At 39.4% G+C, this 16624-nt stretch overlaps 2 protein-coding genes across 2 annotated transcripts in view; one reads left to right on the top strand and one right to left on the bottom strand.

The window, feature by feature from the left end:
• The window catches only part of LOC125240897 (protein GPR107), a 33160-nt gene extending 28581 nt beyond the window's left edge, over positions 1-4579 (bottom strand). The window contains exon 1 of the mRNA XM_048149056.1: positions 4367-4579. Coding sequence (XP_048005013.1) covers positions 4367-4453 — 87 coding nt within the window. The 5' untranslated portion in view covers positions 4454-4579. The remainder of the gene's footprint in view (positions 1-4366) is intronic.
• Positions 4580-4847: 268 nt separating this feature from the next.
• On the top strand, positions 4848-15603 carry LOC125241576 (phosphatidylserine lipase ABHD16A). The gene is given in 10 exon segments (XM_048150124.1): positions 4848-5140; positions 5962-6015; positions 6815-7125; positions 7789-7884; positions 7886-7947; positions 10437-10690; positions 11205-11369; positions 12053-12237; positions 13667-13847; positions 15008-15603. Coding segments are annotated over 10 exon segments (1476 nt in total). The 5' UTR covers positions 4848-5071; the 3' UTR covers positions 15107-15603.
• Positions 15604-16624: the final 1021 nt, after the last annotated feature.

Below are 16624 nucleotides of genomic sequence, written 5' to 3'. Positions count from 1 at the left end.
AAGTTCCATCATGTAGTTCCAGTTCATATCTTCCGGCTCCAACATCAGACCTTGAAACCTAATCGTAGTCAAAGTTCATTACAATACTTTTCTAAGAAACCCAAAAACAGCTTTGACACGATGTTCCATCATGTAGTTCCAGTTCATATCTTCCGGCTCCATCATCAGACTTTGAAACCTAATCGTAGTCAAAGTTTATTACAAGACTTTTCTAAGAAACCCAAAAACAGCTTTCATACGATGTTCCATCATGTAGTTCCAGTTCATATCTTCCGGCTCCATCATCAGACTTTGAAACCTAATCGTAGTCAAAGTTCATTACAAGACTTTTCTAAGAAACCCAAAAACAGCTATGATACGATGTTCCATCATGTAGTTCCAGTTCATATCTTCCGGCTCCATCATCAGATCAGTTCAACAGTACCATATTATTGCATTGTCATCAGGAACTGCATACAGCTGCCAATTTTCATTACGCTACGATCCTTGGAAGATGGTTAAATTAGCCTCCGTAGATTCCATTACATAGTTACATACACGATGACCTAATAAAAGCGTGTTAAAAACTTAAAACTCGACTTCCGTCGTCGCGCGCTTTGTACCATCTGTTTAGACGGCGCGTATTAACACGAGCCGAGCCGAAGATGGCGCGCGCGCCTTTGATCCGTGTCGAAAAAACCGACAAGTGATGGATCGCGCGAACTTTGCCGAGCCGAGCCGAGCCGCGCCGAGCGTAGCTGTTTAAACGGCGCGTGGCGCGCCGGATCACGAGCCGAGCCAGGCTCGGCTCGCGTTATCGCGCGCCGTTTAAACGCACCTTCAGTAGCAGAGTCAGAAAATAATGAAAGTTGGCAAATCAACATGTTCGTGTTGTTATCATGTCCCATTGTACAACGGACAATACTTCGAATGTTTTTAAAAGAAATGTTGTACAACAATTAGGGCCACTTTCACCAACAAAATTGAAGGGTAACCACTAACTATGACTTAAGTGGTTGGGCCTTGGCCTTAAGCTGAGTTTAGACGTGCAAGTTATTGCTGCAAGTTTTGAGACAGAAGTATATGCAAGAAAGAGATGCAGATATTTGCCACTCACTCTTACCTATAGTCGCGTCTCAAAACTTGCAGCAATAACTTGCTGGTCTAAACTCTGCTTTAGACTACATGGTCTGTGGATAGCCTGTTATGACATAATAGCAAAATGACACAAAAAGTAAATAAATAAATAATAAAAAGCAGTTCCATATAAGCATTATAATATTTATGTTGTTTACAGTGTTATGGTTTAATAATAGAATTCGCTAGGAACATATATTGTTTAATACATACCTATAGATTATATCTTAAAACCTTGACAGAATGAAATGAAAGGTGTGTATAATAAAAATTACAATATATTTTCTTTCAATCTTGACTCATACTGAACTCTTTCCTTCACAGGGGAATCTTTCCAATAGGCCCTTAAGACAATACCAAATGCCAATACCGCCACATAGCTTAGTAGTCAGGAAAAAGAGTGCATATGTCGCAGTAAGATAGATAAAGCCGTTATATAGTTATAACCCTAGGAATATAATTATACGTCGTAACATAGTTAAACGAAAGCGATTAATTGCTATCTTACTAGGAATATAACTATAATACGTTACTAGTTTAGTCAAATAGTTATATGACTGGATTCAGTTTAGTGAAATGATTGTAGACAGGAGTGTGGTGGTGCGGCGGAGGTATAGTTATAACCCTAGGGATATAATTATATGCGTTAAACAAACAAACCACAGTGAAGAATTGTTAAGGGCAAGAATTTGTTAATTATTTCCAATTCAATGTGCTTATTCTCTCTAAACACACAGACGGATGGACAGAGTCGCGACATAAGTGTTCCTTTTGATTTTTATGGTACAGAACTATAAAGAACCGGGACTCCCGGTTGCAGTCCCACTTAGAGACGTATTATAATTATATCCGTAGACTAAGTTTAATCCAGTGATATAATTATATAACTAAACTAGTACCTACCGCATTATAATTATATTCCTAGTAAGATGGTTAGCTAGGGTTATAACTAAACCTCTGCCGCAGCGCCGCACTCCTGCCTACAATCATTTCACTAGACTGAATCCAGTCATATAACTATTTGACTAAACTAGTAACGTATTATAGTTATATTCCTAGTAAGATAGCAATTAATCGCTTTCGTTTAACTATGTTACGACGTATAATTATATTCCTAGGGTTATAACTATATAACGGTTTTATCTATCTTACTGCGACACATACATTATGTGCATTAGAATTTTTAACAAAATTCCTGCAGCTCTAAAATCCTTGCCAATTCAAACGTAAACTCTATGAAATGTTATGTAAGTGTTGTTTTTATAGTATTAATGACTTTTTAAATTATAAATTTCAATCTTAATTTTACCTTAATTTTTTATGTGTATGACATTATTTTCGCATTTTTAATTATTAGTCCATATAGTTGCGTCTGTAGGGTAAATTATACGGCTATTGCTGAACCAAAGATTTCCTTTGGTAGGATTGGTCCTTAGGGCCCAAGGATGGATTTTTGAAGTGGGGCCACCGTGATTTTTGATGTTAGTTTTTTGAGGTTTTGGTAGCTTCTGCTCTGGAGGAAAATAGGGTCTCAATCTATATAGAGGTATTCATTATGCTACTATTCCAAGTTTGGTACCATATTTGTATGACTTAAGGATGTCAAATACATTATAGGACTCATATGTGCACGAGGAAGATGTTAAACTACGTAAAATAAAAAAATAAGTAAAGATTACAGTACCTATTTATTAAAAAAAATCTAAGACAAAAAAATCCAAAAAATTGGCACGATGGTTCCTAGGATCCTAGCCCTCGTCTTCCAATACCTCTATATCCTATTCTATATCATCTTCGATGAGTGCTTCGCGGTCCATTACACTGTAACAAAAAATAAAACAATGATTATCCAAAAAAGTTGAAACAAACCAGCAAGAAAACTAAAAGCGAGAGTTATTCATACACTAATATACCTAGAATTATCGCAGTTGCCATTACAGGTCCTGCATAGGAGTGTGCACGGCATTCTTTTTCGTCTACAAGAACAACGGCCTCTACATCTGTTCTTACATCCACATTTTACCAACTCTCGTGCCGCATCCCAGATAATGTGCTGGGTTGTCCATATGAGAGCTGGTAAAATGTGGATGTAAGAACAGCTGTAGAGGCCGTTGTTCTTGTAGACGAGAAGGAATGCCATGCACACTCCTATGCAAGACCAGTAATGGCAACTGTGATAATTCTAAGTATATTATGTTTGAATAACTGTCACTTTTAGTTTGCTTGCTGGTTTGTTGGATTTAGAGTTATTTGAAGACGAGGGCTAGGATCCTAGGAACCATCGTGCCAATTTTTCGGATTTTTTTGTGTTAGATTTTTTTAAATAAATAGGTACTGTAATCTTTACTTATTTTACGAAGTTTAACATCTTCCTCGTGCACATATGGGTCCTATAATGTATTTGACATCCTTACGTCATACAAATATGGTACCAACTTGGAATAGTAGCATAATGAATACCACTATATAAATTGAGACCCTATTTTCCTCCAGAGCAGAAGCTACCAAAACCTCAAAAAACTAACATCAAAAATCACAGTGGCCCCACTTCAAAAATCCATTCTTGGGCCCTAAGGACCAATCCTACCATAGGAAATCTTTGGTTCAGCAAAAGCCGTGTTCTTCGTTATATGTAAGTTTTCTGTAATATGGTGAAACTCTATTACTATTTAGTAGCGAGCCAAGCCAATATACAGTGAATGTACACCTGTATAGGTAGAATCTTGGAGATTCGAATATAAAATATTGTACCTAACACCTATTAATGTAAACCCAATATTCACATGCAAATAAATCATTCATTCATTAAAAAAAAAAGTCTTTAAACTCATATAACAGCAGAAGCAGTAGGTACACACTATATTAGGAAATCATTATGCTATATACTAAATAGCTTTGCATAAAATTGTTTTATTAGCAAACACAATTTATAACTTTTCTCAAAAATATTGTATCAGTGAATGTGAAACTTGTTCAATCAGCCAATAATAGTTTCCTTGCATACGGAATAAAATGACACGAATAATTTAGCACAGCTCTGACAACAATAACCAGCCAACCGCGACGTTCTTCGTCATTAATCCAATATACATAACATTATGTTCACTTAATTTTGAAATATAAAATAAACAGCGATTTTTAACTCACTTTACGGAATAAATTTAAAGGTATCCACGTGTTTATAAATATATTACTACGGATAAACTAGCAGGAGCAACAGAAAATAGTAAAATATGTTTATTATCCTTACCGTAAGAGGCAACTTGTGTATTCTGGCTTTTACTGCAACTATAGCAGTTAGTACAACTACCGAAATTATCTTCACTAAATAAACCATGTTTCATGACTAGTCTCGTAATATTTTGGTGAAAAATGCGATAGTTTCCACAATATTTCTCTGATGTATACGTTATAATCTTATAATAATTTCATTTTCAATGCAATTGAGATATTTGAGATCGACTTGACTGACTGCGACTGTCTATTTGATTCGCCACAGATAATATTATATTATTAAAAATATACATTGAATAGACCTGATTTGAGTGATTCTGTAGTAAATGCGTATGGCCAACATTATAATAAAAAATGGCGCTAGTAAAATTGTTGCCGCTTTCAGAAGCTGCACGTATTATAGAAGATTATTACCACAGATTAGATATGTATTTAACAAAATCAATTGTGACATGACATTAACTTTAAAAAAAAATTACTCCAGTCACAGGAAAGGAAAATGATTAGGAAAATATTCGCTAAATTGTGAAAAGAAATTAATCGAATTAACGATAGAGCGACTTACATTTTGTATTATTCAAGATATTTGATCCAGTGAATAATTGAAATATTACTGTACTTTTACAGTTAGGTAGTAAAATTACAAACTGCTTTATACGCAGACATTAACGCTTAGAAATTGTGTTTTAATTTGTACAAGCCGAGTTTCCTAAATCCTAAAATGAAACTAACGTGGCAATGCATGTTCTCGCCGCGACTGTACAAGATTTACAAGGATGGGGGCAGAGATGTAAGTACTATGTAATATATTGTTTCTATTAATATTGTGTAAGTTTCACTAGTTCATGCTAATTGGTGAATGTCTACATTAGTAAGCATAAATTTTACATCGTATAGTTAATCGCAGGTGTCGCCTCTTATATTCTTTAAATAAGCTTTTCTTAATACATACCAATGTTGTGTTGTAACCATGTTTTTTTAAACAACATTTTAGGTATTATGCTTAGTTTTGTTTATTGATAAGTTTTTTTTTACGCAGGGACAAATCAAGATATCAACTTTCTTGCATAAAGATAATTTAAACCTCAGAGAGCAGTATAGACTCATATTCCCAAGGGAACATGCTTGGTGCCCAAAGCGCTTACAAAATCTGATTGCCTCTTTGCGAAACCCAACTGCTAGTATTTATTTTTTCTAATTGTTTTTAGCAGTTTTTTTGTTTCTATTAGTACATACAGTACACAACAGGTATAAAAAAAATTAGTTAACTGACAATCAGTTGCAGTTCATTTTATAAACAAGCAGTTAACTTTCACTGCCAGTCTGTACAATAGGAATGGTAAATTGTTTAACTTTGTTTCATATTTTACAAATTTTGTTTTTTAAATTATTTTCTTAACTCTTGTTTAGTTTAATTGTTAAAAAGGTAATCACTATTAATCCTTTAATGGGCTAAATTGAAAAAGTGCTACATTGCCAACCTATTGTGCTAAAAATTCTGTGCAAGATTTTTTTTTCGACACTTGCCTAATAAGTGGTTAAATCATAACATAATGAAAGTCTGAGAATTGTAAATGGTATAATATACAGATGTTTTTGTTTGCCTTTCAGACCCTGTACCAACCAGAAGGAATGGAGAAATGGGGAGACAAAATCATCTCAACAGTAAGTTTACTTGGTTGTGCCTGGGGAGCTATTTTCAGGATATAGCTATTCATTGTACTTACGGGTAGCGGGTATGGACGCCAGAAACTCAGAATAGATAGAACAATAATTCTTGGTTTAAGAAAATTATGTAAATCACTTAATTTGCTATCAGTATTTATTTGTTACTGAGACAGGTAGACTATAAAGCATCACAGGACGCCTCTTGAGGCTGACCCTAATATATGTTTATTGAAAATATTTCTCCAATATCTTTGTTTGGGTAAGTTTCTTTTGGTAGGGACAGTATAATCCATACTAATGTTATAAATAAGAAAGTGTGAGTGTCTGGTTGTTTGTCCGTCTGTCACGACAAAACGGAGCGACGAATTGACGTGATTTTTTAAGTGAAGATAGTTAAAGGGATGGAGAGTGACATATATGCTACTTTTTGTCTCTTTCTAACGCGAGCGAAGCCACTGGCAAAAGCTAGTACATAATAAGATAAGACTTATAACATAATCTATTATAATTATGAACTTGGCTGCACAAATATTATAGCAAAGATAGCTAATGTAGAGCTGTAATGCATACTACTCAGGTGGCGTGAGCTGGACGCGATAAGAGCTGCTCTCGCCTTTTCTGTCCACTTCGCGAAGCACACGTTAGACTCAGGAAGCAACATTGCTGTGTTGTGTTGTTGCTCTGACTGCTCGTACGCTACCCAAGCATCGCGCCCCGCTCATGCCACGGTCTCAAAACGCTCCTGTGTGGCGGAGAGATAAACTTCTGTGCACTAGAAGCTCTATATACTTTTCAGGCTAGCACCATCCTCAGTATCGGTCTGTATACATCCCCATTCATCTGCTTCTACATCTACAAGCGAGGTTTCTTCTCCTTCGATGAGACCCGCGTGCTGATCCGCTACATCGGCGGCATCAGCTGTCTCCTCGCCCTATCCTACATCATGAGGGGCATCGGAAGGGCTAGCAACCCCAAATATGTGGAGTTCCTGAAGGCACTCAACACACCATTGACGGATCAAAATGCGTACCTGCAAGGGATTAGGAAGTACGACTTTGAATTCCAATACTGGCCCGCTACTTATCTGTTGTCGAAGCAGAAAAACAGGTGTGTATTTGTCTTTTGTTTTGCATTATGAAAAAGCAGGTTGCCTGTTGAGTTGTTGATTAAATTCCACCTGTATGATTTTTGTTGTGTAAAGATAATGGCGATGTCATCTGTGAGAATAAAGATTTGATAAAAAAAAAATTTTGAAAATCGGTCCATGATTTTCGGAGATATCGAGTAACATACACACAAAAAAAGAAAAATTCAGTCGAATTGAGAACCTCCTCCTTTTTTTGAAGTCGGTTAAAAATAAAACAAATCTTGTAATGTTTTCATGATTTCTTGCTATTTGAATTTAAGATAAATTGCACATCCTCCAGGGTGGTGTCTAGATAAATTAGTTCCTCCTTTATTTGATGGATATTTGGATGTCTTAGCGAGCTTCGAGCATTCGTTCGTTCGTTAGCCGATGGAAGTCAAGCGTTATCATCTGCGCACGAACGGACGATTGCTCGCTCAGATCTGTTCAGAACACTAACGGCTCAGCCACGACACTGGTCTAAGCGCGACAGCGGTGAGCGGCGGCCATACATTGGAGCGAGACACAGCGATGGGACTTTTCATTCGCACGTATGGCTGCCGCTCACCGCTGTAGCGCTTAGACCAATGTCGTGGCTGGGCCGTAAGTGAAAACGTAGCTTTATAACATTACCATATTTTCAGTTCAGTATGGCTCGCCCGGCACCCGTTCGCTGCCTGCGCTAACCCGGAGCTGCCAGCGTACCAGCGGACTACCATACAGGTCCTTGCCTACGTGGCCACACACCTTCGCGCTGAGGCTTATATACCCCGGCTCATTGGGGCTCATACAGAATCTGCTGCGTAAGTTTCACATTACAGATGCAGTGCGAAAAAATTTTAAAGAATTTATGCACATGAAATAAATGTCATATACAATGAAAAAGTGACCAAGTCCTCCAAGTCCTCCTGTTTACCGGATGGATACCTAAACCGCTCGGCCATCGGGTCACGAAAGCAAGGGTCGAAAATTCCAAGTATATGTGGCTCGTGGCGCCCTCTAACCATCCCTGATTTCATGTTTATGAAGTATAATAGTAGTGTGACTGCTTAAAAATACAAATTAAAATATTTTCTATGAAAATAAATTAATTTGTTCTTAGAAGAATGTATGCATTTATGCTCAGTTTGGCATGACTCTTTCATACCAAACCTAAGCTCGGCATACTAGCAGGCCACCATACAAGTTCTTGCCTAAGTGGCCACACACACCTTTGCGATGAGCCTTATACAGGGTGGCCTATTCAAATCGGTCAGTACGGGAAAGTCTGAAACTATAAGACATACGATCTGTTCTTAGGAACCTTGTCATCGATTTTTATAAAAAGAAAAACTGCATTCATATAATATTGTCTTCGGTTACCGCGATAGTTACTCATGAAATAAAACTATGCGCTATGTATTCATTATACGCGATTTAATCCGTTTCCATAGTTTTATTTCATGCATTCATATACAATTAAAAAAACTGTACCAACTTGTTGAATATTGTAACGGGGGCCACTTCGAACGTCTACTAAAATAGATTAAATTAGGTATGTGAAAACAGTACATTTTATTCCTTCTAGACATCATGTTTCATGGAGACATTTACTACTTAAGACCTACGCAATCGATATTTGCATAGAAAAAGTGCAAGTTATTTTTTTCTAAACAACCGGGTTCAATTCCCCAGCTGGGTAAAGTAATGTTGTAAAGTTTTTCAAATGTATGAATGCAGTTTTTCTTTTTATTAAAATCGATGTCATGGTTCCTATGAACAGATCTTCGTATGTCTTATATTTTCAGACTTTCCCATACTGACCGATTTGAATGAGCCTCCCTGTATAGTGTATACCCTGGCTCACTTGGACTCATACAGAATCTGCTCGTAACGTTCGCTCGTAAGTTTAATATATATGTAGGTGTAGTGCGAAAAGATTTTCCTCCGAAACTTGAAACGTACGAAGTGTCATGCTATTCCAGTCAGTGTTAGTACAAGACGTACTGGCACTGTCTCAACTAGCATGACCTACGTGTTTAGTTATAGAATTTAAACTTTTGTGTTATATTTTAAACATAGAAAAATACGGTTCATCTCTTATTATAGGGCTGCTAGCGACGCGACATGTTTTGAATCACAAGTTTTGATGGTTTTTAGTTATTGGCTGGACGAGTGTGGATTTTCTTAGGTCTTGGTTTCAGCTTGGATAAGATAAATTTTCTTGCTCATATAAATTTTTATATTGATTAGTAATTTTCCTAAACAGTTTTCTTCCCTACTTAGGTACTTACACCTTACACTACTTAACACTTTAATATAATATATGGGAACGTGAACGAATGTAAAAAATAAGATTTAAAATTATCATTTATTCACACTTCACAGGTCGAATGTAAATAATATTTCTAAGTTTAAACTTCACAAAATAACATTTTTTGGTCTCAATATGTAGGTATGCTGCTTTGCGCGTATTCTAGTTACAATATAGGACCCATAAACCATTAGATATATTGAAATATCAGGCAACAAAGAGTAGCAATTTCATAACATAATTAATTATATTGTTCCTGTCATGGATGTTTTTGTTGTGTATCCATAATAAGGACCTTCTTGAGCTTACGTAATTAAATTGTTACGTAAGCGTGGGACTTAGTTCATTTGAATATTAAAAAAAGCGATTTTTATATTATGCTATGCGAAATAAAAAATAATACTTACATATAAATCAAATTTAGCTGCTATTTCTGGCCCAGCGAAAGTAAGCAGACATTTGTTTTTTTTTATTTTATTTTTATACTACGTCGGTGGCAAACAAACATACGGCCCGCCTGATGTAAAGCGGTCACCGTAACCTATGGACGCCTGCAACTCAAACAGTGTCACAAGCGCGTTGCCACCCTATTAGAAACTTGTACACTCCCTTTTGCTGTGTTAAGTACACAAAAACAATTTGTGCAACAAAATCATCCATACTAATATTATAAACGGGAAAGTGTGTCTGTTTGTTTGTCTGTTTTTCACGGCAAAAGAGAGCGACGAATTGACGTGATTTTTTAAGTGGAGATAGTTGCAGGGATGGAGAGTGACATAGGATACTTTTTGTCTCTTTATAACCCCCCCATTTCCTAAAATGGAGGCTGACAGTTTGTATGGAAAATTCAGCAATTTACGAATTTAACGCGAGCGAAGCCGCGGGCAAAAGCTAGTTATGTTATAATTATGGCTTTTGCGATTTCAGATTCTATTCGAATAATCTAATATCCTAAAAAGTAAACAATTGGCAATCTTTAAACAATCCAAATGTTTCTAGGAACCGCATTATTCCAAGGGCGCACCCAACTGGTCGAAGCATTCAACGGCCAGCGCGCCAAGCTGCGTACTTGCGACGGGAATGACCTAGACACCATGTTTGTGGACAACCGGGAAGAGTCGCCCAAGGGGAAGATCCTGGTTATCTGCTGCGAGGGGAATTCCGGGTTCTATGAGATTGGTATCATGACGACGCCGGTGAAGGCTGGGTTTTCCGCGCTTGGGTGGAACCATCCGGGATTCGCCGGGAGTACTGTGAGTCAACCATCTTTTATGGTGTATGTCTTATTATTCATTGGAAGCCTTACCAGATGCGATGATGTCTTCATCCTCATTGCCAAATAATAAGCCTTAATTCATTGATATTCATTTCACAGTTTCATTTACATATAAATAGTACATTCTCGCGTTTTACTTTACTGGAATATCAGCTGCTGCTGAACTAGCATTAGCATTAGCTTCAACACCCCGCCAATTCTAAAGACTAGTAGGTAAGTGTGCGGCCTGAATGCATACTTATATTGAGCGTGCAGCGGGGGCAGGGCGTGCGGCGTGCATGTCAAACAATATAAGCTCGTGCAAGTGTCCTGCTGCACAGCCCGCCGAACGCTCCGGGCGTCCACTCAGGCTTTACACTAAGAAACAACCTTAATTTCACTCAAAATGACCATATCAACTTGGTTTTCGAAGGTGGCGATGTCGCTCCACTTAGTAGTATTTGAAGTGTACTCGTCTTGAATTTGCTTATATGATGTGCTTCCCTTCGCAGGGCCTGCCCTACCCGACGCAAGAACAAAACGCCATGGACGCCATAATGCGCTACGCCATAAATGAACTAGGCTTCGAGCCCAAACAGATCGTCATGTACGGGTGGTCTATAGGCGGCTATGCAGCTACGTGGGCCGCTGTCAACTATCCCGAGGTCAAAGCCCTGGTAAGGAAACTAATATATTGACTATATTTCTCCAAAGATGACTGCCATAGTAACTAATATATTCACTATAATTTCCCCAAAGATGAATGCCATAGTAAGTAGTATCTCATACGTACGCATGGTATAATTTGTATGGCTTTCAAGGTGAAGTGGTACATCTAGGTTTAAGCTAATCATCGAGTCGAAGCAGGTAGTGTCCCTTACGGTTGGTCAATACTCTATAGGCGGCCATGCAGCGATGTGGGCCTCTGCTAATTACCCCGAGACCAAAGCTCTGCTAAGAAGATTATTGTAGCTTATTTCCCCATAGATATATGCCATAGCGAGTAGCTTCTACTAAGTAGGTGTGGTATAATTTGTATAGCTTCCCAGGTGGCGTGGTTTACGTTTCAAAGTGACGTAGTACGTCTAGATATGAGTTAAGCTTCGAGCCTAACGGCTCAGCCACGACATTAGTCTAAGCGCGACAGCGGTGAGCGGCGGCCATACATTGGAGCGAGACACAGCGATGGGACTTCATTCGCACGTATGGCGGCCGCTCACCGCTGTCGCGCTTAGACCAATGTCGTGGCTGGACCGTAGATCATGCTTTTCACTTGGTTTAAAAATGGCTACGCGGCCCTGTTGACAACAATTTATTATTGGCACCATACTGTTGACTTTAAATCTAACTTTTCCTACAGGTACTCGACGCAACCTTCGACGACCTTCTACCTCTCGCCGAGAACCAAATGCCTTCCTCCTGGTCTCTACTAGTGAAGGAGGTGGTTAGGTCGCACGTGGACCTCAATATAGGGGAGCTGCTGGCTCAGTACAAGGGCCCGGTGCAGCTTCTGCGCCGCACCGAGGACGAAATCATCTGCCTACGGTAACTATATACTAGGCCTACATAGGAGGCCTTTGCCGACTGGCAAACAGACTTTCAGATGATAAGAAAGAGAGATATATTAGAATACTAAAACTATACCCATCTGAAATGTGCTGAGGAAGAGGCTCATATAAATAAAATAAAATAAACTACATACTATGTACATTCATACATCAACTCTCGCCGTTATTCCCAAAAGTGGTAGGCAGAGCACACGAGACTGCTCAAGTTTCAGTGCCACACTTATTGTCCCAGAGCTGTAAGAACCTCTTTTTGACACATGACAGCGTCCACAAAACGAAAACTCGCGCTACCTAATGAAATTTTAAATAAAATCCTATAATAATATTTAAAAAAAAATCAAGTATTAACAAACAATATTTCGCTTACTTTAAATATAATCTAACACATGTTACATTTTTGCGGATCTTCGTTAGTGAGTATTTTACGATATTAATTTATCAGGCAGGATTTACTCAGTATGTCATTTATCATTCATTTTTATTTTTAAACTAGTGCTGTGGCAGAGTCTGTCATTTCGATTCAAACCACATCGTACATTCGTTACATACATGTCACATACATTTGTACAATGAAATCGTATAATATTTGTTTAAGCGCCTCCTTGTACATAGGGCCTAATCGATTCAACCAATTCGACGGTTGAAAGTACGAGTACCTAAGCGAAATTGTGATATTGTAGAGACAGGTCTTACAGTCAACTTTTACAGTAATCACGGGACAAAAAGGTTTTGGTGAAATTCTCTACCCGGTAATACCCGGTGGGTCTAATACGGTAGCGATTAGTGGCATGGTAAATAGCAAAAAGTAGGTAGAAGCGCAGTTTAATGATAATGATTTACGTAAGAACTGATAGTTCGGACTATGGATTCCGGCGACGCCTTTTATGACAATCACCACTGACATCATTTTGCCAAAGTCTGGAGGCTCCGGCCCTAAAATGTCATCCTTTGCGCGTCACGTCCACAAGTATTCTTGTCTGCAGCATTTATGTCGTAAGTCAAGCGATTAGTGAGGTAATATGAAGTATGTAGTATCAGAGCGTCATCAGTTAAGCAGTACCGGCGTCTATAAACCTGTATTTTATTCTACGGTGATTTTTATGAGATGCGATTCCTCATTGGCCTACCAAAGAGCAATTTTGCTATTTAATAGCACACATTTTTAACCCCCGACGCAAAAAAGATGGGGTGTTATAAGTTTAACGTGTCTTTCTGTCTGTGTGTGTCTGTCTGTGGCGTCGCAGCTTTCGGATGGATGAACCGATTTAGATTTCGTTTTTTTTTGTTTGAAAGCTGAATTAATCGGCAGTGTTCCTAGCCATGTTTGATGAGAATCGGTCCACTATGTCGTGGTTTGTTAAAATTAAAATTTTGTATCGTGGTTAACTTAACTTTTGTTCTAACAGGCCGGGTCAGCTCTCCTCGAACCGAGGCAACCACCTCCTGCTGAAACTGATCGAGTCTCGCCACGAGATGTCAGCCGAAGCGCTAGAGGCTGTTCGCAAGTACGCGGCGCTGCTTGAGAGCCAGCGCGCGGCATTGCTGCGACAGGATGTCGATGAGAACGTCAAGGGGCCTCTGAACCTGGTGAGTGCACGTGGTAGCCAGCTGACACTTGAGTCTGTCAGTTGAGGCGCTGGAGATAAGTAGGTGGCGCTGCTTGAGAGCCAGCGCGCCGCATTGCTGCGGCAGGATGTCGATGAGAACGTCAAGGGGCCTCTGAACCTGGTGAGTGCACGTGGTAGCCAGCTGACACTTGAGTCTGTCAGTTGAGGCGCTGGAGATAAGTAGGTGGCGCTGCTTGAGAGCCAGCGCGCCGCATTGCTGCGGCAGGATGTCGATGAGAACGTCAAGGGGCCTCTGAACCTGGTGAGTGCACCTGGTAGCCAGCTGACACTTGAGTCTGTCAGTTGAGGCGCTGGAGATAAGTGGTGGCGCTGCGAGAGCCAGCAGGATGTCGATGAGAACGTCAAGGGGCCTCTGAACCTGGTGAGTGACACTTGAGTCTGTGGTGGAGATAGCCAGCTGACAAGGGGCCTCTGAACCTGGTGAGTGCAGTCTCTGTCAGTTGAGGTGCTGGAGATAAGTAGGTGGCGCTGCTTGAGAGCCAGCAGGATGTCGATGAGAACGTCAAGGGGCCTCTGAACCTGGTGAGTGCACCTGGTAGCCAGCTGACACTTGAGTCTGTCAGTTGAGGTGCTGGAGATAAGTAGGTGGCGCTGCTTGAGAGCCAGCGCGCCGCATTGCTGCGGCAGGATGTCGATGAGAACGTCAAGGGGCCTCTGAACCTGGTGAGTGCACCTGGTAGCCAGCTGACACTTGAGTCTGTCAGTTAAGGCGCTGGAGATAAGTAGGTGGCGCTGCTTGAGAGCCAGCAGGATGTCGATGAGAATGTCAAGGGGCCTCTGAACCTGGTAAGAAAACATTTCAATTTCATTTTGCAACTTCTAGTTTTGCAGTTTTCCGTTGATAATATGATTTCTTTAGACGAATATCTATCACAGAATTTTATAGACATGACATACAGTCTGACCAAAAAGAATCATCCCATTTTCGCACACATATTGATTTGAAAGGGATGACACTACCATGTTGCCACTTTTTAATTTCTACTGTTTTTGGTCAGACTGTACCTTATAGGCATAATATAAGTTTTACGCGATCTGCCTAGTTACCTCGATCGAACAAAGGTTTTCTACATTGTAGGGGTTTACTCCACATTCTGATAACATGCATTTTTTATTTAGATCTCAAAGTACATGCGCGACTACCGCTCGAGCCACTGCACGCCGCTTCCCGAGGAGCACTTCGAAGCTATCATGGAGAGTCTGGCCGCTCGTCAGTAGCGGTGCGTTGTCGTGGTCATCCGCGGCGGCCTACTGATGAACAAGCGACGCTGTTGAGTGTACAGAATACGCGCCCGAGGTACACGACGATCTTGATATATTTTTGAGGCCGTCAGTCGCGCTACTGTTAGTGTGGTCATCTACGATGGCCTTTGAAGCCCAAGATACAGCGCCCTAGAGTTCATATTTGTTGAACACTTCAAGGTGCATGTATCGCCCTTAATATTTCATTAATACTTCACGTCTCTCATGGAGTCTCACGACCAGTCAGTAGCAGTAGGCTGTTATATGGGGAATGCTAGATCAAAAGTGACGCTACTTTATGTTCAGAATTGGCACCCAAGATGCATATGACGCCATAGACAACTTTATTCATCGACAACTAGAAAGGGTTAAATATTACATGTAAGATTTCAAATTGTTGCGTCTAAACTCAAATGACGTGGTCAAAAATGCAGGGTAATTTAATGAAAATAAATAAAATAAAGCATGTTGAATTTTGGCAATCTTCTTCCTTTTGGAATTTATAAAATGTTGAAAATTACCCTGTAACACATTTTAGAGAAGTTGTGCTGTTGTGATTTGGATGATTGTGTCAATAATTTTTAACTAATTTTTAACTTATTTATTGTAGCTTTTAACTTTAGTTTATGGCGCTATCATACCATCCCATACATTAAAATGCGACCGCCTAGGAACGTGCATACATTACACCACACACAGATGGCGCCACAAAAAAAAAATCCTTGCTGCCATCGATTATTTGTAGATGGCGTGGAAAGTGTCACTTTCGAGCCATAAATTTATGTCAATAGTGACTCTTAACGCCATTTACTGGACTTTCGATTGATCCATGGAACATGGCGAATCGTTCTCCAAATATGTATTTTTTATTTTTGCATTCTGCTGTTTAATGTATAAGTTTGATAGCATATGCAGTAAATGGCCTACGCAAAGGGTGCAGTAGATGAAGAATTCGTTTGGAGATGCGAATATCCAATTCTACGGACATCACTCGGCAGTTCGTGGTCCCGGCCGCCATCATGCTTTGTACTGCTGCTCCAGCTATCCTCCAGTGCAACGTGAAGGCCTAATCACTTACATGCACACATCGGTGTTTTTTATATCTATGTAATACACTTGTCATTGGCAAAGGCACACGAGGCTGAACATATTGAATAAATGAATAATCGAAAGCTACAAGACATTTTGTTGCATGTGTGGTGTAGTGTATGCGCGTTTTTAGGCGGTCGCATTTTAATGTATGGGATGGTATGATCCTCTTATATTTGATTTATGGTTATAGTTAGGTTAATAAAAAAATAGTTGAAAATACAAGGACCGCATGCATTTACTTCTTTGTATGATTTTGAAATGATTATGTACGGTCAACCAATGAGGAGGCACACTCAAAGGTGCCGCCACCCTATTACGTTAGTACCTACTCTATTATACTGTGCTATTAGTCCATACGTGAGAGCGAGAAGATGATATGTTTTCTCTCTCTCACATATATGA

The sequence above is a fragment of the Leguminivora glycinivorella genome, chromosome Z (assembly GCF_023078275.1).
Source record: "Leguminivora glycinivorella isolate SPB_JAAS2020 chromosome Z, LegGlyc_1.1, whole genome shotgun sequence".
Classification (NCBI taxonomy): domain Eukaryota; kingdom Metazoa; phylum Arthropoda; class Insecta; order Lepidoptera; family Tortricidae; genus Leguminivora; species Leguminivora glycinivorella.
This window is presented reverse-complemented; position numbering and strand designations above follow the sequence as displayed.